The 24,369-nt window shown below is 45.9% G+C and overlaps 1 protein-coding gene across 5 annotated transcripts in view; it reads right to left on the reverse strand.

Moving 5' to 3' along the window:
• Nucleotides 1-24,369, reverse strand: part of TBC1D1 (TBC1 domain family member 1) — a 226,828-nt gene that overhangs the window by 129,895 nt on the left and 72,564 nt on the right. The window contains exon 1 of one of the 5 annotated variants that reach the window (XM_059163737.1): nt 24,037-24,269. The exons of 3 other annotated variants lie outside the window; for them this stretch is intronic. In XM_059163737.1, coding sequence (XP_059019720.1) covers nt 24,037-24,066 — 30 coding nt within the window. In that variant the 5' untranslated portion in view covers nt 24,067-24,269. Of the gene's footprint in view, nt 1-10,385; nt 10,491-24,036; nt 24,270-24,369 lie in introns of those variants that run through there. One more of the 5 variants, XM_059163726.1, reaches the window with a different exon arrangement.

Consider the following 24,369-nt stretch of genomic DNA (forward strand, 5'->3'; position numbering starts at 1 on the left):
TAAAAACCTACTCGGGATCCACTTCCAAAAAACCTAGCGCAGCTGTCATGAACTCTGCCCAGCACACCGTCTCAGCAGCCAGGCGATGAGTATACCATTCTTTGCATAAACTGCCTGCACCCCAGGGCACCCGAATGGTTCAGTCAATTAAGCATTCAACCTGGTTTCGGTTCAGGATGTCATCTCAGGATCCTGGGATTGAGCCCCACTCTCAACATAGAGTCTACTTGAGATTCTTTCTCTCCTCCTTCTGCCCCTCTCATGTGTGCGCGCTCGCTCTCTCTCTCTCTCTCTCTCTCTAAAATAAATGAAATCTTAAAACAAAACAAAACAAAAAACTGCCTGGACCCCTAATTGTTGTTTTCGAGTAATATGGTGTTTGTGTGCATGTTATGGGAGGGAATGGGAGAATGAACCAGTGTTGCCTCCTGGATGGGAGAGAAGCTTTCCAATCCGGGGAATGGGCTTCTAGGAGCAGACACGGAAACAGAATAACCTCTAGGAAGACAGAGATAAGCTCTCAGTCCTGCAGGTCACATCTCGGAGGAGAAAGTCAGCCCCAACTCCTACACCTTCGCAGCCGGGAACCTCCTACACAGACACATCCTTAGGGTGGTTCTGTAGCTGAAAATGCAGACACAGGCTCCAGCTTCTGCAGTTTCACGTGCAAGCCTGGGCAGGTCACCCACTTCCTAGAACCTCAGTCTCCTCTTCTATCAAAATGGGATATTACCAGCGACCTTGGAGGCTTGGAGGAAAAAACGTGAAAGCTGTTCGTATCAAGCCTTGCACATATTCACTCCCAATAACTGCTAGCTGTTCCCTCCGTGTTACAAAGTAAGAAAAGATCAACTTACAGAGTAAGAAAAGATCGACTCCCTATGAAAGTGACAGTACCTGAGGAGCCCAAGGCACGTGAAGCAGCCCTGGGGTCTCAGGCCCCAGGTGCACAGCAAGAGAAGCCCAGGACCACTGAACCACCAGACACCTGAGCAAACACACCACGTTGGAAAGGAATCATCTAGACCTTGCTGCCCCACAGGAAGCCAGGCAGACAAACTGCCCAGTGGAGCCCTTCCCAAATTCCTTACCCACAAGACCACATATATAATAAATGGTTGTATTAAGCCATTAAAAAATTTGTTTAACTGAAGTTACAATACCTAAAGGCAATGGGCTAGCTATTATTCCAGCTCCTCTACAGTACAGAACAGACAAAAATATAGTCTTTACCAGCCAGCAACTGATAATGCCAGTCAGATTGAGAATCTGACCATCTTCCCAAACATCCAGCAGGCAACAGAGCTCTCCCCTACCTCAACCCACCCCCAGCCTTCTAGCAATCCCAAACATGTAACAGCAGGAATGCTCTGATCAAAATGGAGCTGAAAGGGCAGAGCATTGCCTTCCCCTCTTCCGGCCAGCCCTGAAGTAGCACAATGACCCACAGAAACAGTGTGGAAACGACGACCTAAGAAATACACAGGTCAGTAGGTGGCAAGCAGTTTTTCTAGCCTGAGGAACAGCTCTACAAACCTCAGAGCATAATATACCTGAACGCCCGAAGTCTGCTCTGAGAAAGAATTACTGTCTATGTGTTCACTGATATAGCCCCAAGGGCCTACAACCGTGCCTGGCACACCACAAGTACTCAATAAATTTGCTCTATGTGTGACTCAAAATAAAAATATAGTGGGGCACCTGGGTGGCTCAGTTGGTTGAGCATCTGACTCTTGGTTTTGGCTGAGGTCATGATCTCAGGGTCTTGTGATCTCAGGTCTTGTTACACTCAGCAAGGAGTCTGCTTGAGAGTCTCTCTACCTCTCCCTCTCCTGGTACTTCCCCAACCCATGCATGTGCACATTCGCTCTCAAATAAATAAAATCTTGAAAAAAAAATCAGTGACTTCAAGGTTTTTGAGTGATGACAAATATCTCAAGGAGAAATTAGAAGAGAGCCATGATTAATCTGTAACATCTCCAATGCAACGTATGAGCTTATGTAAACAACAAGTATTTGGGGGCACCTGGGTGGCTCAGTCATTAGCCTCTGCCTTCGGCTCAGGTCATGATCCCAGGGTCCTGGGATCGAAGCCTGCATCAGGCTCTCTGCTCAGCAGGAAGCCGAGCTGTGCTTCCTCTCTCGCTGTCTCTTTCTGTCAAATAAAAAAGTAAAATCTTAAAAAACAAAGATAAAAACAAAAAAACACAAGTATTTGCAGAAGAACAAATGCTGTAAAAATAGTAAACCAGAAATAGAGGGATTAAATCCTTTCGGATTATAAGATTTTTCTAGACAGCTGAAGGTTGACCCCTTTAAACGCCCAAGCTATTTTTATTTTCACCGTTTTTAGGATGGGAATCATTTAGTGCATTTTATGTAAGGACTAAGAGAACGAAATCTAACCCTTCCTTCCTTGCTGCACATGTGTATTACAAGGACCAACAGAGCGAGTGAGGATGTGCTGAGCTGGGTGCCGCTTGTGGGCTGGAACAGCAGGCAAGACTATGGGAATAGCGGGTGTCTTGGGTGAGAGCCAGCATCTCAGCTTTTCATTACATATCCCACATTCCTACCAATCCTCCCCAAGCAAATGGCAAAGGTTCCGAAACTTGTGTCCCAGGCAGAGTGACAGCACAGTGAAACCTACGGACTCTTCTCAGAGTGAAGTTTTTAAATATATAGAACACAAAGGAATACAAAAGAACTTAATTATACTAAAAGGGAATTATCTGAATAATTATGACATAGTAGGCGTGTTTTATTACCAGATTTGACAAAATCTAGAGGCAAGTCAAATGAATGCCGTAGTTCAAAGTAATGATGAGCAAACACAGTATTTTTTAGAAATGTGTAGCTCCTGTAGGGGCCCCTGGGGGGGCTCAATCAGTTAAGTATCTGATTCTTGGTTTTGGCGCAGGTCATTATCTCAGAGTCATAACATAGAGCCCCACATCAGGCTCCACACTCCGCAGGGAGTCTGCTTGAGGATTCTCTCCCTCCACCCCTCCACCCACTTGCACGTGCACACCACGTGTACTCTCTTTCTCAAATAAACAAAGAAACGTTTTTTAGAGATTTTATTTATTTGAGAGAGAGAGAGAAAGTGGGAGAGACAGAGCATCAAATCCAATGCTACTGGATTTGATGATTGCATTCACAATAGAAGGAAATGTTAAATTTTAGTTAGAAGTTAATAAAAATAAAGATGTAATTTTCTTTCCTAGTTCATGGACCACCCCATCTTCCATCCCAGATCCCCTGTTAAGGACCCACGGACTGAAGGAAGCCCAGGGGGGGCAAGGGAAACGAGGTACATACAACTAACTCAAAGATCACCAGGCATCTCTCTCGGGGCCACACAGTGTACATATTGTGCAATGAATAATGCAACAAAGCCATCACACCATGCCAATGCAAACATAAACCCAACTGAAAATGGGTTTATAACCCATTTTCATTTCAACGTAAACCCAACTAAAATGGGTTTATAACCCATTTCTGGTTTATAACCAGAAACTATAGCCATCAAAATCTACAAAGAGAAATTAAAATGGAATGATGCCATCAGAATGGAGAATGAATTCCAACTGATTAAAACTCAAGTGTCCATTAGTTAGAGTTATGGAATTAATTTCTACATAATGCAAATTCTTCATCAATATAAAAACATTACAACTCCTTCCAAGTGTTACCAAGACTCAGTTTAAGTCTGATGTGATTTACTGCCAAGCTAGTCCTTGAATATGACAATTTAGTCTAATAAACAGATGGAAAGTTATTTTCTACTATAAACTTTATATTATCCTTGCCAATGGGAGAAGAGGAAAAACACAAAATAAATACCTTTGAATCCTCATTTCAGGAAACTTATTTGGGTTACAGCTCACATTTGACAACCGCAGGCTGGCAGAGTAGCCTTTATTCTAGAATGTCCTTCCATCAACTCTCCACTACCATCTGCCCATTCTTCCAGATCCAGTTCAAACGTCTCCTCTGTTCCATTCCCCAGGATCCCATGGAACCTGGCCCCTGCTGTCACACAGGTCAACACACGGAGTCTGTCTTCCACACCATACTTTGGGTAAAGGTGGAATAGTGTCTAATTAATTGTGTGGACCACGCAGACCTTGTCAGGGCACTGACTTAACACACTACTTCAATGTGAGAGGGAAATAAATGGCAATTTTCTATTTCTCCACCTTAATGTTCAAAGTGGATATTGTAATACTAATTATCCTCAATTTAAACATATTTAGTTGAAGGTACACCAAAGTGCTATAGGTAAACTCTAAATTGAAATGAAAGAAACAATAAAAGTGCTTTATTTTCTAACCTTACCTAAAATCAGGTAGAGAAATCAGGTCTCTACCCCATTATTTCATATAATCATATGTACACTGTCAAGAGGAAAAGCCAAACTTTGGACACCTTCACTTGCCTCAAGTTCAAGTTCACACGGCATCTCAGGACCTACCGCCACTCACAGGCACTAACTATGAGAGGCACTGTGCTTCACACACATGATCTCCCTGACTCTTCCCCCTCAAGCCTCTGAGAAAAACGTTTCCATTTTAGAGAAATGCAGACCCTTCTGGATTGGGATCTGCACAGGGCGCCAGGACTGTACCTGAATGTGGCACTACCAGGATTGGGGACTGAGACAGGACACTAGTTGGGAAACAAGGCAAGGGAAGCCCTAGGACCAACAGCAGCCTTGCTCACCAGGTGAAAAGAGCAGAGGTACCCACTGTTGGGGAGAAGGCAGCAGGGAGAAGAGGCCTGGCCCCCAGCCTGCCCAGGCTGCCTACAGGCCCCCACGTGGGACAGATGGGTCTGGGCCCATGTGCCTTCCAGCAGACCACAAGGCTGGAGGGGAGGACAATGCTGAGGGAGTCACTCAGGGTCTGCCCAGTCTTCACACCCAGACCACAAGATGAGTGATGAAGGACCCGGGAGGGAGAGGCACTGGCCTCCTTCCTGGCCTCTGCTTGGGGCAGTGGTGGTGCACTCATGTGCAGAGAAGGGGGGAAATCAACCACAACCAGAAGGTAACATGACCATGAAACCAACCGGATGGGAGAGCCAGCATGTTAGCAGATCCATCCACCCATCCACCCACAGGAACAAAAACCTCCAGAAACCTGAGCACAGATCACAATCTAGTATTTATTCACAAGTTCTCGCTCTCTTTAAGGCCCCTTCCTTGTCCAACCAGCACTGGAAACGGTGAGGACGGAGAAGCCTGAGTGTGCCGTGGCTCGGCTGGGGTCCCCCCTGGCTGACCCTCCAGTCCCCTGGGCATTCTGGCTACAAGTTTCAACAGACTGAAACACATGCAGCGTGTGTTCAAGAGAGGCTCTCTCTTCTACTTCTTCTCAGGCAAAGACATACAATGTGAAAAGATCTGGAGAGGCTGCCCGTGGTAGTCTCCGGGTGGCAGGAATGGGGTGATTTGCTATCTTTTGTTATCAATAGGCTCTTTTGTTCTAATTTTCATGTATCGCTTTTGTAATCTTAAAGATTATTTTTCATTTTTTAAAACTTTAAGAAATTTTAGAGATGTGGTACCTGGGTTAAGCCTCTGCCTTCGGCTCGGGTTATGATCTCGGGGTTCTGGGATCGAGTCCCGCATTGGGCTCTCTGCTCGGCGGGGAGCCTGCTTCCTCCTCTCTCTCTGCCTGCCTGTCTGCCTACTTGTGATTTCTGTCTGTCAAATAAATAAATAAAATCTTTAAAAAAAAAAAAAAAAGAAAGAAATTTTAGAGATTATGGTATATTGTTATTGGATGAGGCCTTCCAGGAACAAAATTATATGGAGAGTGGAGGGGGAAAAAATCATCATTGTAAATACATGAGGACAAATTATTTCAACAGTATAAGTGAATTGGCATATATTTCTAGGTGGCCCCAAACGTTCACTATGTAACCTACAGAAGCCTGTAAGTCATGAAATACAATCTGAAAGACAAACATCAACACCTATAGAAAGTAAAAACTTCAGATGACAGTCTAAAAGCAATATTCAAAAGACTCCTTCTATATGCCTCGGTAATTACTTACCACAAAAATTTTATCTTAAATCAAAATTGTGATAATAGTAAGAATTGGGGGGCACCTGAGTGGCTCAGTGGGTTAAAGCCTCTGCCTTTGGCTCAGGTCATGATCTCAGGGTCCTGGGATCAAGCCCCGCATCGGGCTCCCTGCTCAGCAGAGAGCCTGCTTCCTCCTCTCTCTCTGCCTGCCTCTCTGCCTACACTCTCTCTGTCAAATAAATAAAATATTAAAAAAAAAATAAAATATGACAAAGATTGCATCCAAAAATAAAATTATAAAAAGAAAAAACAGTAAGAACTGGTCTACTTTATGAAGCTGACAGTTCAAACTTGAGTTTAATAACCATTAACCTTACTGGCCAGACAAATATTCTTGCTACTTCTTAGGAACTGCAGTAAAATGAACATCATTCAAATGATGACATTTGTGGTCACAGTATGGAATCCCCTTGACAACGGTATTAATTTTTTTAAACGCAAAGTCATTTATAGCACAGGCTATCCCTCACATTCACTTATGGTGCCTTTTTCAGGGCACCGTATTCAAATTATTCAAAGCCAAAACTGTCCTCCGCCTCGAATACCAAAACCAGTATGTGGTCGAGTCTGAGAAGCCAGGTGTGGGCTGAACCCAGTCTCTGCCTCTGTGCGGCAGGCCACCTGCTCCAGGCCAATCCCAGCTCCCTCACCGCCCTCTCACCAGCATCGGGGAGGTCCATGGCAATTGCCAAGCAAATGTCTGATATTTAAACTTACGAATGCATGATTGCCAGACTCAAATACGTTCTAGGGTGTCATAAATACGTCAATTATTTACCACTTTTCAACACACAACAACTAGCTTTTAGAACACGGACTGCATTCTTGAACAAAACCGATCACACACATTCAGGAATCCTGAACCTCACTCAGACCGACAGTAGAAAAAGGTCTTTTCTCTTATATCATTTTACCTGGAAATACGCTCTCCTCACCAAGCAGCCATTCCTTTTCTTTAATCTTGATCAACAAGCAGCTCAGAACTTCGGCGAGTAAAGGATGGGAGTTAGAACCAGTCTCATCTCTTCTCCACTTAGCATATTGTAACTCTCGTGATACTAACTGTAACAACAATACTATTCGTGGCTCCTTGGCCTTCTCAGAAGTTCTAAATGTGAGACTGTATCCTAGCACAATACCCCAAAAGCAGAGTAAGTGGCTAATACTTTTCCTGCTTTCAGAGATGAAGGAAATCAATAAAAGAAACACACAAGAAAAAAAAATCAGAGTATAACACTGCACAAAGAATAAAGTAGCTCAAGCCTGTATTCATGACCAGTGCCCAGCCCTCAGCTAACATTTCTCTTCCTCCCTGACCCACCGGACGTTCCTAGTGCATAAGAAAGAAAATCTTGTTCTTGTCCTAGCACCCAGCCAAACCTCCATGTCCTGTCTCCCTAAGGAGGCGTACTCGTGTCACACTGAAGGGAAAGGGCTGCATTCTCAAAATCACTTCCAGTTCCAAAATTCCACTATTCTATAAAAATAAATTAGAATACAGAATGAAAACTTGAAAAACAAGAAAAAAAATCCCAACATCAGGAACACAAGTGAAGTCTTAAACATATGTAAATTACAAAACCAAAAAACAAACCAAAAACCTAGAAACCTCAGCCGGGTAAGTAAGTACCCATGGGGCAGACTCAGCTTGCCAAAAGTTCATGCGAAAAAGATTTAAGGATTTTAGTTGACCATTTAGCTCAGGATAAGCCGGCAGAATGGCCTGGAAACCTGAAGAGTGAAAAGGAACAAAAAGCCTATGGCATTAGGAGGAACGTCATCCTTACAGTAAAGGGAAGTAGAGGGTCACAGCCTCATCAACCTTGCCACTGACTGGACCACACAGAAGTTTCATTTTTGGTTTCAGCAGACTTCAAAAGTAGCAGCAGGAGGAGTCACAACGTGCCTACAATTCCATCAATGGAGACCAGGGCTTTCCGTGTGGGAAGGGGACGCCAGGAAGCCTCTGCAAATCTGTCTCAAGGAAGAGGCATTAGCACTCCCTCTCATAAAGGGGAAGGCAAAGTGGTAAGACACAAAGGGAGAAAGATTGCTGCTTCAAATAAAACATCTATTAGAGCGATGTGCGATGGTCGAATGCTGAGCATCCCTCGAGAAGAGCACTGGATGGGGAGCAAATCCACACTGCTCAGAGTTAGACTTTCAACTCCCAGGCTTGGGGCTTCGTTTAAGACAGGCACCTGGGGCGCCTGGATGGCTCAGCCCTTAGGCACTGCCTGCCTTCTGCTCAGGTCATGATCACAGGGTCCTGGGATGGAGCCCTGCTCGGCAGGAAGCCTGCTTCTCCCTCTTCCACTTCCCCTGCTTGTGTTTCCTCTCTCACTGTCTCTGTCAAATAAATAAATAAAATCTTAAAAACAAAAACTTAAAAAAATAATAAAATAAAGACGGGCAACCTGCTTCCACCACCTTCAAGGGCTTGCTATGTGATTCCCACCAAGCAAGAGTCTGAAAGCACAGCACAGTTCCTTCTCTGGCTCAGCCGCACCCCAACCATGTGTCAGGGGTGGGGGGCTGACTTCATCTTTATGAGACAAGATATTTTACAATCAGGAACATTCCTAGAGAACCAACACCGAAACCAAGGCTGACGGGAGATAAAGACTTGTTCCAGCCAAGAGCTGCTGCAAGCAATGTATTCCAAGTTTGGTTGCTTTTCCCGTGCCTAGGAATGGCTAATGTGCATTGAGAAGCTTCAGCGACTTGCTAAAACTGAACTCTGATCTTCTCCCGATTAAGTCTACAATCAAGGAACAGGAATTCCACCCACCAAGTACAAACTGTAGTCTCTGAATCCTGACATTTTCTTCTTCTTTTTTTTTAAAGATTTTATTTTTATTTATTTGAGAGAGAGAGCAAGGGAGAGAGAACAAGTGGGGAGAGAGAGAAGCAGACTCCCTGCCAAGTAGGAAGCCTGATATGGGGCTGGAGCCTGAAACGGGCCTCCATCCCAGGACCCTGGGACCACAACCAAGCAGAAGGCAGATGCTTAACTCACTGAGCCACCCAGGTACCCCATGAATCCTGACATTTTCAAAAGTGAGACTTCATCTTCACTTACAAGAGGAAAGGAATAAAGATAAGTCCTAAAGGAATGCATGGGGTCATGAAATCTTATGAATGTAATTTGTTCCTTTCATATTATTTAGTCAAATATGCTTCCATTTCTCAGACATCCCGGGGACGACCCTTTATGGTCTTCTGCTTCTCTCTCTATTCTCTTTCTCTCCCAGGATCTCACGCACTGCTCCAAGACCAACGAAGATAATTCCTTGGGGTGCCTGGGCGATTCATTCAATTGAGTGTCTGACTCTTGATTTCAGCTCAGGTCATGCTCCCTGGGTCATGGGACCGAGCCCCAGGTCACGCTCTGGGCTTAGAAGGGAATGTGCCTGAGGGTCTCACTCTCCCTCTGCCCCACCCCACTCGCATGCATTTGCTCTAAATAAATAAAACCTTTAAAAAATAAAAGATAATTTATCTACATCTCTAGCTCTGAACTGTTTTCTCAACTCAACTCAAATTTCCAATCACCTCGTAGAATCCCCAAACTTCAGGCACCATGACCTTAAAGCATCCCAATCAAGCTCATCTCTTTGCCCTAAAACTGGCCTCTGTCTTGCTTCCCCAAATGCCTTCCAGGTAATTAGTTTGAAAACCTGGGAAGTGTTTCCTCTTCCCTCTCCTCCCTCTACCTGCGACCAGCTGTCAGCCTATGTGTTCTATCACTAGGAGCCCCAAACCTCAAGCTCAGGTCTCAGACTGCGTGCACTCCCACCAGACCACAGCAAGACCACCCACCGATGCTCTGTCCTGCCCAGCCATGCCTAGGGTACATACCCACCCAGCCCACTCTCCACCGACAGCCCCAACGGTGTCAACCTACCACTCGCAGACCGTCCAGGGCTTCTCTCTAATTTCTACCAAGCACTGACAACTCCAGGTAAAGGCTTCAGAATGCCCCATGGGGGCGGGGGTGGGGGTTCCGTGATCATTTCCTCCTGGGAGTTCACCAGGCAGGGGTGGTGGGGTTCATGCACCACCAACCGATCTTGGGCTTCCGCTCGTTTGGAATTCTACTTTGTGCCATGGCTTATGCAGCTTCTTCCATTCAAATGTATTTTCTCATCCCCCGGATGAGAACCACTCACTCAACCCAGTCATTTTTTTTTTTTTAAGATTTTATTTATTTCTTTGAGAGAGACTGAGAGTGAGAGGAGTACGCACAGGAAGGGGGTGGGGTGGAGGGAGGGGGAGGAACAGACTCACCAATGAGCAGAGAGCCCGATGTGGGACTTGATCCCAGGACCCCGGGATCATGATCTCAGCTGAAGGCAGAGGCTTCACCGACTGAGCCATCTAGGTGCCCTCAACCTACTGATTTTATCAAAAAACAGAGCCTCAGAGGGCTGGAACCACTGGCACCTGGTCAGGCCGCCCAGAACTGGACCTCCCTGTTCAGGACTCTTGTTCTAGACCCCCCCAGGTGCTCATGATTTGCTTTTAGTTTTAACTAGGAGGTAATAAAGTCTTCGGTTTGAAATTTCCTTATTGGACTAAAGCCCCTAAGTCCGTTAAATTAAAGCAAACACATACCAACAAAACAGAACAGAAAAAAACCTCCCCAAAACAAAAACAACAGAGCACCAGCCAGTGTCCAGATTCCTAGTCTCTCAGACTTTCAAGCTTTATTGGATCTGCACTTCCAAGTTTAACAACAGGCACCATGTGAGTATGAAGAGGAGTCTGGTGCCCTTCAAGGGGTCTGCAGCAGAGGCTTCAGGGCCGAACTGTGCTTTCCCCATGCAGAAGAGCCAAGTGGGCTCCACTACCTCTGTTTATTCAATCAGGATCAGAGCAAAACAACTGTTAGATCGGAAAAGCGCACTAAAATGTGCAGAGAGGTCCTCCAGGACCCCCACATCCAAACCACAGTACTGGCTCCCAAACCGAAAGCAATGCTTTTGAGAAGGACGATATGTAAGCTGAAAGTGCACAGTCAGCCCTGACTATCTCTGCTGAGGAAACACAATGAGGAGATGGCCAGGTGGGATTCACCGCACGTGGAAGGTGACGACCTCCGTGTACCAAAGGCTGCTCCCCGGCTGACCCCTCCCTCAGCCCGGCTGACCGCCGGCCGGCAGTGCAAGCAGCTTCGAGCGTAAGCCTTCACTGCACCAGCACGAACTGCACCTTTCCCCTCTTCGCATCCGTGTCCCGAGCGCCCAGCCCGGAGAAGATGTACATTCAATGTATTGTGAACAACACTGCACTTGAAGATGTCGGGTTTCTTGGTCGAGATGTCTGGAGTACCACAAATTACGCTAGATGGTGTGGCAACTGCAAAACAGTGAGACAGAAGTGTATGCTCCGATGGTCGAGCACACTGAACTCTTTCCCTGGGTGGGGAGGCGGGGAACATCTGGAGATCACAGTCTCAGCTAGTTTAGACACTATAGATCTGACGAAATCAAACTTTGGTCTGATATTCATTCAGCTAAGTAACAGTAGGTGGTACAGACTCAGAGAGCTGCCTTCACTGAAATCCAGTGTTCTATAAACTCCTATGTATTACCTCCACATGTTTCCAAATTATGGAAGAGAATCCCTTCAGTTCACCCACACGCCAGAAATACGGCTATTTGTGGAACTACAAGAGCTGTGACCATAGTGAAAGTATCAGCAATATTTCACACTCAATGAATCAATAACCAGTGCACAAAGGGCCACAAAGTCATTGCTCATAAGCAGGCTTCTGGTTTGTGTCTGAAGTCAAACTTCACAACTAAGTCTCCAATATTTTAACTTAAGAAACCTACACATTTAGGAAAAAAAACCTAACACAACAGTGGCCATCACAATAGACCTATGTAAATCTCTCTAAGCAAATATTGTCTCACAGACCTTAGAGTTTATTTTCACCTAATGACTGATTTCCTCTTGGCCCACCCTGTAGAAAGAACTTCCTCAAATACCATTTGGCCAATTCTCTGCCTTCAGCAGGCCTACAATTATGAACTCAGCTAAACAAATAAACTTCCTTCCTATTTTTAAAGTTTTCCAAAATTGGAGAATCTACATCTTTGGTTGGCACACTATTTCCCGGACTTAGAGCCCTGGCCGTGAAGAAATTCTTCACAGTATTTTGAGAGATGAAAGGACTTCAGAAATGGGCAGGCAGCTATTCCCCACCTCTATCTCAGGGAGGGGGAAAACAAGGTGAAGTTGTGACCTTGGGCAAGGTCACATGGGGGGTGCTGGTGGCAGAGGCCGATGTAATTCTCTCTGCCCCATTTTCCCCTTATCTGATCAAAATTACCTGTGGCCTGATGAAGCATTTTGCTCTTTCCATACTAGTGAACCAGAGCTTATGTTTAATTCATGCAGAATGTGATAAAACAACAAAAATTCTAAATATCATAGCAAGAACCAGGTGACATGAAGAACTCTGGGCTAAGAACCAGAACACCTTAACCTTAGCTCTGACTCTGGGAAAGAAAGCCACCTCACCTCTGGAGGGCTCAATATTTCATCTTTGAAAAGAGGGACCAGAACGAAGCAAGCGCAGATGTCGTCTCCACCCGTACCTTGAGTGAGGGAGCAGCAAGGTTTCAGCCCTATTAAGGGCTTCCTCAGAGCCGGGCACTGTTCTGAGTACATTCTGTGGGGACATCCTCCACAGCCTGGAGGACAGCCCCCGTCCCCATTCTGTGGATGAACACATTCATCCACGCAGAGAAGGGACCTGTCTGTGGTCACAGCTCCATGGGGGACATGTCAGGAGGGGATGTGTCCCAGGCCAGCGGCTCTCTCTTCCTTTTCAGTGGTGGACAATCTCTGATGACTGGCCCCACTTGCAGTAACAGAGAGTCCAAACCGAGAACAATTACAGCGATCATTCAACACAATGTTCTGATTTTACAGATCAAGGACAGAGGCCCAGGGAGGTACAACTTCGGTCAGGAAATTGAATGGCTACACCCACCCCACTTCCTAGACAAGCTTATCCTAAAAAGTGCTTTCATGGCTCCCATCACTTACACCATCTCATGTGCCACCCAAACACGACTCTCTGAGGGCAGCGGGGCAACGACCCTCACTCCCATGGCAACTAGCTGGGGTTAAACAGCAAACTCGAGGTGAGCTGGGGCCTCCAACCCGAGCCTCTTGTCTCCAGTCCTGTGTATTATCCCAGGCTTGAAAAAATGTCCACTGTGGTAGAAGTCTCTGGAGAGCCTATTCAAAATAGTCTCTAAACACAAAGAGAATTTCCCAGAGAGGCTAAAACATGCTTCTATGGTGCTCTGAGAAACATCTCAGATAATACTCTAAGGCCCACAACTCCAGTCAATAAGAAAATAAAAAATCAGGCTATGGTCATCTCAAAACTAAGAAAATAAAAAATCAGGCTATGGTCATCTCAAAACTGACCTCTTTGGTCCATCATTCAATTGCCCCTAGTCTCCCCACCAATCTTCACCAATCTTCAATCTTCCTACCAGTGATTTGATTTTCTTCTTACTTCCTGTTCTCTTCCCTCCCTAACCAAGAACATCATGAAATTCAAGCTTTTTAAAAATAGGAGTTCCACTTCTGGTGTAATTTCACTCTTACACACCTATTTTCAAAAGCAAGTTAGGCAGACATAACATTTTACGCCTCTCCCTTAAGGAAGAAGGAAAATTCAAATTCTTAGTGGGACAAAATATTTTAAGTTCTGACCACCCTTGCTTCGTATCTTGAGCATGTGTTGTAATCCCTTTATGACAGAGACCGCACAGGTACAACAGATAAAACGTGAATTTACAGCCAGACCATTCAAGCTTTAATCTTAATAGCTCCGACAAATGACCTAAGCGCTCTCAACTTCAGTTTCTTTACAGTACTTCCCCAAAGAAACAGGAGGAGGGAAGAACACCCCCACCCAGGGATGATCTGAACTGACTACTCCCTATACATCGGGCTGGCGCATATTAAGGGCTCAAAAACACAATCATCTCTTCCTTTCCGTGGCTGCATTAACACTAATGTCATTTTCTCTCCTGTTAAATCTGCTTTGCAAATAATGTTTCTCTGAAAAAACTCAATCTCCCCTATTAGAGGAGAAGAGACACATTATACACACCTCCCATCTGTCCCACAGGACGCCCTCCAGGAACTAGAGTGAATCAGCAGGTCACTGGAGCCCAGCACGGGGAGCTGTGTTGCCACACTGGACTTGGGCAACTTCCACTGTCTTCAACTACTTGGGCCCTGGGTTCTTCCTACTCAGAACTCACCCCACTGAGCAGGCCTCCGGGGCTGCTGAGCATTTATGACACCCCTCGCGTGTCGGAGGACCTCTACCCACCCCAGCAGACTGCTCGACTTCAGGCTTCCTTTCTTTGTTTCCCTACAGGCACCTGGACCAACGCTGAAAATACATGTGTAAACAGCCAAGTGATTAAGTAAGGTATTCTGAAATACAATATGTTAATAGACAGGCACACTTTTGATTTTAGAAAAATACTTCAAAGAAGAAAGTGCAAACAGCAGGGCAACATCAACAAGGTGTGCAAAATCCAGGGGTCCAAAACTCTGGGTTTAAGTTCTGCCACAATGAGCTGTGTGATCTTGTTCGAATAAAGTTGCTTCCCTGCTCTGGCACTCGGTTTCCTCATGGAGAAGAGAGAAAATGCAATGACATTCTCGCTGCAGCAGAATGACCACTTCCCTAGTCGCCACTACAGAGAGGCATGGGCAGGGCACGCCCTGCTGAAAGAAAAGGGCCACTCTCAACTCTGAATCTCGCCATATCTGGGCCATTTGTTTGAAGTGACTGCCTTCCCCAAGGTTTAAAAATCACTGGTCTCAAAAACAAGGCAACCGAGTTGGAAAGCAACCCTGAATGATTCCAAAACATGCTAGAAAACTACAAGTATACCCTAGCAATTCTTTTCCATTCACCATACATCAGGGACATACAACTCAATCACCTTTCCTTAAAGACTTAGCTCAGGGGGCACCCAGGTAACTCAGTCAGCTAAGCAGCCCATCTTGGTTTTGGCTTGAGAGGTGATCTCCGGGTTGTGGCCTGAGCCCTGGGTTGGGTTCTGCGCTCAGTGGGGAGTTGGCTTTACTCTGCATGAGTCTCTCACTCTCTCTGCCCCTCCCCCAACTCATGCACATGCACATGCACATTCACACTCTCTAAATAAATATTCCTCTAAATTCCTAAATTCCACATTCCTCTAAAATAAATCTTTTTTTTAAAGAACTGAACTCATCTCATATCCTCAAAAAAATCTCCCTAAATCCCCAGCTGAGTGATTCCCCATGCACATATCTGTACGATTTCATGAAATCATCTCCGTAGGTGTACCTCTCCCTATTAAATCCCAAGCTGCACACAGGCTGGGCCCCTGTCCCGCTCATCTCGGGGTCCTCATGCCCACACCTCACTTGCACACGAGCTGCGGACAAACTGCAAACTCAACCACATCCAAAGACTTTACCCTCGCAATGATCTTCGCTATCTCCTTCCTATGCAGATTTTGACATTACTCAATTTTAAAACAGGATCTTTAAAAAGATGACTAGGGAATGTTATTTTTTAGATAAGAAAGGCCCAAGTTTAACTTAGCCCTGCTCAACCAAAGTAAATGAACAAGGCCTAGTAGTCTAATCTCATTAGAACACATGACAGATATAAAAATAATTTGCAAAATTATTTTTGTACCAAAGTACATAAAGATTAAGGACATTCTTTCCATCAAGTCTTTTCTTTAAACCTAACAAAATGATGTAAATAGCTATTTCATGCTCCCAATAGCAAAATCAGAAGTAACAGAAATGGAAAAATCAAAGATATTTAACTATAGATACACAAATATAACCATTAAAATTTTTGTTTTTCTATAACTTTATTATATATTTAGTAAATACCACCACCACATATTATGAAATAAAATTCAAAAGAACAAATTTATTATTTCTACTGCTTAAAAGTTAAAAATCAAAAGGAAGGGGGCGCCTGGGTGGCTCAGTGGGTTAAAGCCTCTGCCTTTGGCTCAGGTCATGATCTCAGGGTCCTGGGAGGGAGACCAGCATTGGGCTCTCTGCTCAGCAGGAAGCCTGCTCCCTCCTCTCTCTCTGCCTGCTTCTCTGCCTACTTGTGATCTCTGCCTGTCAAATAAATAAATAAAATCTTAAAAAAAATCAAAAGGAAGGGGGGGCCTCCACATTATGTCATCAGGGAAACAGAAATTAAAGCAACAATGAGATACCATCACTTACCCACTGAAACAGCCACAACCTGAAACACTGACAACACCAAACACTAACGAGGATGTGGAGCAACAGGAACTCTCAAGCAGTGCTGATGGGAATGCAAAAATTGTACACCCAGTTTAGAAGACACTTTGACAGCTTCTTAAAAAACTAAACATATTCTTACCATATAATCCAGCAATCATTCTTTTTGATGTCACCAGCCTAACTGAAGGGAGCTAGAAACTTACACCCACAAAAAAAGCTGCACAAAAACGTTTAGAGCTTTATTCATACCTGCCAAACCTTGAAAGCAACTGATGCCCTTCTAGGCGATTCCATCTAGACAACGGAATGTTGTTCAGAGCTATAATGAGCCATCAAGCCATGGAAAGATACAGAACAAACTTAAATGTACATTACTAAGTGAAAGAAGCCAGTCTGAAGAGGATATGTACTTCATGATTCCAGCTATAGGACATTCTGGAAAAGGCAAAACTATAAAGAACAGTGGCTGACAGGGGGTGGGGAAGGAGGACAAGAGGAACAGGCGGAGTTCAGGGGATTTTTAGGGCAGTGAAACTATTCTGTATGATAGTAAAAATACATGCTATTATACCTTTGCCCAAATGCACAACACCAGGAACAAACTGTAGCACACACTTGGGAATTTCCGAGATAATGTGTCAGTGCAGGTCCATCAACTGTAACAAATGGTTGGAGATATTGATAATGGGAAAGGCTACGCATGTGTGGGAACAGAGGGTGTACAAGAACTCTCTGTACCTGCTGCTCAATTTTGCTGTGAACCTTAAACTGCTCTTAAAAATTAAGCTATTTAAAAAAAAGAAAAGACGGGAGGGCAATTTGAGTTAATTTTTCAATAATAATCTGATTCTAGTATTATAATATCCTAATGGTAGCCAGGGTAAAGCTAAATACATTGAAAAAGAGAAAAGGCCAAAACATTTTTAAATTTGATAAACTGAATAGTTAATACATAAAATGCTGACTTTTTAAAAAAGGTGTAAGAGTATGCAATGCAAAATCTCCCTTCCACTCTTACTCCCCAGATACCCAATTTCAAGGTTAATTTTTCTAGGTTTTATTTCATGGGACACTATTTCCACTACCATCTTCCCAGATAAAAGTGACTACTCTGAAATCATGGCATTTGTTCCATAAACTATAAGCAACTACTCTAATGGTAGGTATAACAGAAAACAGAGAGAACCTTGCTATGCAAAGTGCAGTCCCCAGGTCATCTGCATTACCTGGAAGCCTGTTGCAAACGCAGGATTTGGGGTTTCATCCGGACTTACTAGAGCAGAACTGTATTTTAACAAGATGCCCAAGTGATCTGTATGCATAGTACAGACAACCACAGCACCCTTGCTTTTGCAGAGTTTAGAGGCCAGTAGAGGAGACAAAAGAATAAACCACAACACGAGGCATCATACAGAATGGACTACAAGGGTACGAGAATTTGGGGAAAGGTAAGCTTTGGTCCATAGGGCCTAACCCTCACTCCCACCCCTCACCCCCAGCCCTCACCCCCCGGGATCACATGCCAGCCTCTCTGAAGGGGTCTACCTGCCACGTGCATTCCGGCGCTGCTCACCTGTGCAGTCTCCTGCTCGCTACAACGGATTCCCCAGGCCGCCTCGCCGGAAGCCTGGGACTGAGGTTTCTCCAACGTGCCACCAGGCCTCGGCACCTGCCCCTCTAATCACCTGGCACACCGTGACCGTCCCTAGTGCAAGAGCCATTCCCTACTCCCCCATGGCCACCGGGCTGTCGTCCTGGGAGAGGACATGCTTTGGGAGCTCTTTTCTACCGGGATGATATATGCATCCGAGGAATGAAAGAATGAATACTCAAAGATGCTTCAGGCGTGAAGGATGGGACAGGTTTAGATAGTCAGGGACAGACCAAGGCAGACACATATATAGGTTAAGATCAGTTTAGGGAATTTGGGGGGAGAAAAAACTAATGTGCTTTTTGGTCATTATGAGATCTACTCTGAGCTCCCAGCTGTGTTGTGGATGAGGCAGGGTTTCTACTCCTGTTTTTCTCCCTTCTCTTTTCATAAAACCAACCTGTGCCCATGGTGTTGTTACTCTAAGCAACCAGAGCTCCCCCAGAGAGGCTGCTGCCCCAGGCGGGCAAACGGGCCTCACGGGAGCCCTGCCCAAATCCTGATCCTGGCTACGCCAGCTTTGCTTAGCAGAGGCAGCACATTTTTCAAAGTCAAGGAATGGTCTGATTAGGACAAGGAGTCCTCCCCTCTTTATTAAACTCAAACACTCACTAATTAAACATAATAGAAGTCTCCCCCCACCAAAAATTATATTTTTAAATAATTCATCACATGAACCTAGGACGCACCACATGCAACGGACTCAAGGGTCCCGGGAAGCAGAGGACCCGCTGCCTAAGCACCAGGTGTGGGAAGATGTGCGCCTTTCAGAAGGCTGCTGGGTGGCCCTCGGCATGGCAGCCCAGCTGGCCAGAGGCTCGCAAAATGGGCTGCTCCAGTCTGCAGGAAACTGCAAAGGTAAACAAACCACACTGGCATCAGGACACAACTGGGCCGGAAAGCCCTGCTCTTCAGAGGCAGCCAACCAAGGGCAAGTTGTACTCAACGTAGATGTAATTAGTTTCTCGGTCATTTGCACCAGTCTCAGATGAACACGAGAGCAAAGCCACCCAGTCACCTCATTTCAGAAGATAAAGAACAGGGGCACCTGGGTGGCTCAGTGGGTTAAAGCCTCTGCCTTCGGCTCAGGTCATGATCTCAGGGTCCTGGGATCGAGCCCCGCATCGGGCTCTCTGCTCGGCGGGGAGCCTGCTTCCCTTCCTCTCTCTCTGCCTGCCTCTGCCTACTTGTGATCTCTGTCTGTCAAGTGAATAAATAAAATCTTTAAAAAAAAAAAAAAAAAAAAGAAGATAAAGAACAGTGATGTCTCCACAGGTGTCCCCTCCTTACTACGGAAGTCCAAACTAGCCCTGTCACCCCTGCCCAAAACACAACAGCCTAAGTGTCTCTCTGTATACACCCCATGTATATACATCAGCCCACAGCACTCCTCAAGTTCACACCCTCCAATGGCTCCCTCTGCACTTGAAGCCAAGCCAAACCCAGTCCTGGGCCTGCAGAGCCCTAAAGGGCCTGGCCCAGAAGGCCCCTCCCCAACTCAGGGCCCACAGCTCTCCCTGCTCACCAGATGGCAGTCACACCTGCCTTCTCCCCACTGCTCTAACGTGCCCACCTGAGCCACCTCCAGGCCCTGGTCTCTGTAGTTCTGTCCCGCCCACCCCCACCCCCGGGGCGGGGGGGTACCTCCTTGCCAGCCCAGCCCCTCATCACTCTCCCCGAAGCATCTTGCTTACTTCTCTCCTTAGCACTTACCACCCCCTGAAACTACCTTGTTCATCTGTTTGCTTGCTTCTGCGCAGTCTCCCCCATCCAGGACCCGAGCTCCAGGAAAGAAGGGAGCTGGTCTGCCTTAGTCATTGCTGTATCTCCAGCTCCTCAAACAGTGCGGGCATATACTAGGTGTGCAGTAAGTATCTGTGCAGAACCATTTCTGAAATGACTTGCTGAATGAATAGTAGCTCATAACCTTTGTTTTCAGCAAAGCCAAAATATGAAGAAACTGGTTTCACATAAAATGTTAGCGACTATTTTAAAATTTAAAAAATATATATATATTTTTTTAAGATTTGACTTGTAAGTAATCTCTACACCTAACATGGGGCTTCTGAGATCAAAGTCACATACTCTACCCACTAAGCCAGCCAGGAGCCCTCAGTGTGTACATTTTTTAAAGGATAAGTCTTGGGACACTTGGGTGGCTAAGTTGGTTAAGCGTCTGCCTTTGGCTGGAGTCATGATCCCAGGGTCTTGGACATTGGGGCTCCTTGCTTAGCAGGAAGGCTGCTTCTCCCTCTGCCTGCCACTCCCTCTGCTTGTGTGTTCACGTGCTCGTACTCTGACAAAATCTTTTAAAAAAGTAATAAATAGGGGTGCCTGGGTGGCTCAGTGGGTTAAGCCTCTGCCTATAGCTCAGGTCATGATCTCAGGGTCCTGGGATTGAGCCCTGTATTGGGCTCTCTGCTCAGCGGGAAGCCGCTTCCCTCTCCCTCTGCCTGCCTCTCTGTCAAATAAATAAATAAATATAAATGGGGCCCCTGGGTGGCTCAGTGGGTTAAGTCTCTGCCTTTGGCTCGGGTCATGATCCCGGGGTCCTGGATCGAAACCCACATCGGGCTCCCTGCTCAGCGGGGAGTCTGATTCCTCCTCTCTTTCTACCTGCCTCTCTGCCTACTTGTGATCTGTCAAATAAACAAATAAAAATCTGTTTAAAAATAATAAATTAAATAAATAAATAAAATCTTTTTAAAAAATAATAATAATAAATAAAGAATAAGCCTATGTGCCAACTGAACTAACTCCTTCAGGGCATCCACAGTACCTGGTACATAAAAGGTGCCCAATAACATCTGGTGAATACACGAGCAATGGAAAAAAATACAAGGCATCAACTGCATCAAACTGCATTTGAATTTGAGAACACAGCAGGCTCATTTTCCTTTTTACCTGACTGAATAACATGTACATTGAAAATCCACTACTTTGGGATACTAGCAATAATCTTAGCCAGTATCTTTACAGGCAGGTGTGAATCCAAATAAATTCAGAAAGTTACCTGGTGGTTCTGTAGCAGGTTTCACTAACTGATGCATGGGAGGCACAGAAGTGATCAACAGAAATACTCAAAACTGCCAGGTGGCTGGGACATCTGTGGGTTTAGTATAAAAATCACGATGCCTGAGAAATTTGTTTTTATTAGCAATCTATGAGAAAACACACGTGTCCCAATGAGAGACTAACCAAGGAATCTCACCTCTGTAAAACCTGTCCCATTTGTAATACAATGTGCACCTGCCTTACTGTTCCAAGGCCATGTCCAACATAAAAGAAAGTGCATCTTAATTTTTTTTAACATAGAATTCTCTGTTTGGGCTCTATTCCTCACACTGTATAGTCAATATTTACACAATATTAATGCGGCACCCAAGAAAAACAAATACCTGTTCAGGTATCCATCTGCACCAAGCCATGTCCACGCCCCTTTCCCTCTCCCAACCAGGTGTGGAGCCAGTTTGCAAAGGTCAAACTAGAACAGCAATTAGATGTAGTGTTTGTGTGAGGCGTGTGCTCATATTCATTTATGTGCTCTTGAAGGGTCATTCTAAAGTCAAATATAACTGTACTTTGGGATTATGCACACTGTGTGTCCTATTTGAAACTCCTGTTTCTGCCTTTAAAATATTCCCTAGTTTATAATGCTAACCATGTTGATGCCTTATCTCTCTTTTTTTAATTAATTAATTTATTTATTTATTTGTCAGAGAGAGAGAGAGAGACAGCGTGAGTGAGCACAGGCAGACAGAGCAGCAGATCTCTTAACAGTGAACCAAATCAGGTTCCCTAGAAAGTCACTCTTATCATCTACAGCCCCAAGAAATGAACTTTCAAATAATTTCATATTCTAAAATCTCACAGATCATATTGTTTATAAAAATCAATTTCAGGATCCAATTTATAATCACACACCAACTAACAGGAATGAAATATAAAATAACTGCACTTTCTCCTGACAACTGATAAATGTGTTCCAAAAACATTTCATAGTTTTGTTGTTTTGCAGTTTAAATAACTTTGGAATAACATGATTCAGAATTTAGATGAAGTTACCAACATACATTTCATTTAAATAACCTTTTCAAAAGTATTGCCAGTTGGAGAAAGCTGACAATCCTTGTAGAAGTCCTTACAGTTTTGTTTTTTGAGTTTGTGTGTTATTTTTTTTTTTAATAAAACTTTGGTCTGGTGTTTTCACTGTCATCTCCTAGGCCAACATGAGCAAAAGTCCACCTCACTCCTATAGTGAAAAACATCTTTATTAAATAGATTTTGGAAAAGTAAATAAAACCATAAAATAGTATGAACAATAAGTATTTGGGGTTTTGTTTATTTAGACTTCAAACAGTAAGTCTGGTTTTTTTTATTTCTCCCTTTGGCTTTATGATATAAAGTATAACAGTATACAAGCAGACTCAAATCCTCAACCTAAAATAAAATATAATCAGACAACACACCCTGAATTACTTCTTAAACTACCTCACATCATTTTTTAATTTAGCATTATTTATAAAAGCTAATCAGCTATCACATCAAACCAGGAAATCAGGGCATATCATTCCTTTCTTTTTCAATACAAAACTGCGACTCAAAACTTTTTCATTTACCACCCGCTGTGTTTCAGGAAGTGAAAATTCTGGTGAGGATGAGAAGACAGAATACAGTGCCTGAAAATCTGGTTTCTGTGTCTCCATTTTATTAGCACTAATTGATAGTCAAAGCTTTATCTGGCTCAAGGACAGGTATTTATTATAAAACCAGCAGTCTAAGAGCACTGTGTAATTAGCAGAAAGAACCACCACCTAATTACTATTTGTAAAGGGTCACATACTGGCTAACGGGTTCTTCCAATAATAGTTTATTACCCGGGGCGCATGGGTGGCTCAGTGGGTTAAGCCGCTGCCTTCGGCTCAGGTCATGATCCCAGGGTCCTGGGATCGAGTCCCACATCGGGCTCTCTGCTCAGCAGGGAGCCTGCTTCCCTCACTCTCTCTGCCTGCCTCTCCATCTACTTGTGATTTCTCTCTGTCAAATAAATACATAAAATCTTAAAAAAAAAAAAAAAAAAGAGTTTATTACTCAACCTGCGAAACGCCCCTGGGTGTGAGAAAAGTGCCCAGGGGTCCTGCCGGCCTTTTAGAGGCTTCGAGGGAGGCATCATTCAAATGACCCAAATGCCTGGTACTCCGGGAGGAATAAAAATAATCCCACGTTCTCCAACTGGTGAGAACTCCAGAGAGCTACTCCAGTCCCTCCATTCCAGCCGTCGTGAAACTGGCAGGGCTTTGTGAGGCTCCGATATTCTGAAAGCGCTCATGTTCGGAAAATAAAACTTCATGGAAATAGAATTTACATTCAAAACTCGCACCACCGCTCCCTCTGAAATCGGGGAGTTTAAGACAAAGGACAAACTCCCTCTGCGCGCACCAAGTCCAGCCTTTCGGCCCCCGCAGCGCCCTATCCCAGGCCACCAGGCACGACCCTGGGTCAGGGAGGCTGCCACACACGGTCCCGCCGCGGGGCAACACCCAGCGCTGCGCGCGGTGGGCTGCGCGGGGAAGCGAAGCAGCCGGCCTCCGGGGCGAACACCTGGGGCCGGGCGTCGGGCCTCGCTCTTCCCATCCGTGAAATGGGCGTGACGCCACCTGGCCGGCTGGGCCGACTAATGAATGAGAGCCGCCGGGGAAAGGGCTCCGGCGGCGCCCGCCACCCTCCGGCCGCGCCCGCCACCCTCCGGCCGCTGTCCCCTGGCCGCGGGACGTCCCCCGCCGCGGGCAGTCCCGGCACGGCCAGACCCCCCGCCCCCCTCACCCCGAGCCGGGGGCGCTCCCCGCGCTCCGGACTCCCTCACGGCCCGACGGTTACAGAGGTGCCCAGAACGGCGCCCGCGGGGACGCCGGCTCCCAGCGCCGTCCGCTCCGGTAACGGGCGCCGGGCCGACGCTGCCCCGACGCCGCCTACCTTGGCCACCCAGCTGAACAATGGTGACATCGCGGGCCGGGCGGCGGCTCCTCGCCGGTCGCTCCCGCTCACTCCCGCCGCGGGCCCGGGAGGCGGCGGGTCGCCGGCGGCGGGCTCGGGGCGCGGCGGGGCGCGGGCATGGCTCCCCCCGCGGCGGCGGCGGCGGCAGTGGCGGCGGCGGGCTCCTCCCCGCTCGTCACGGCCGGGAGAGGTCGCGCCCGCGGGGCGGCCCGGCCAGCCGAGAAAGGGAAGTGGGTGGGGAGAGCGCGGGGAAGGGGAGGGGAGGGGAAGGGAGGGGAGGGGAGGGAGCGCAGCCGACCCCGCCCCCACCCC

Source organism: Mustela lutreola, chromosome 1 (genome assembly GCF_030435805.1).
Source record: "Mustela lutreola isolate mMusLut2 chromosome 1, mMusLut2.pri, whole genome shotgun sequence".
Taxonomy (NCBI): Eukaryota; Metazoa; Chordata; class Mammalia; order Carnivora; family Mustelidae; genus Mustela; species Mustela lutreola.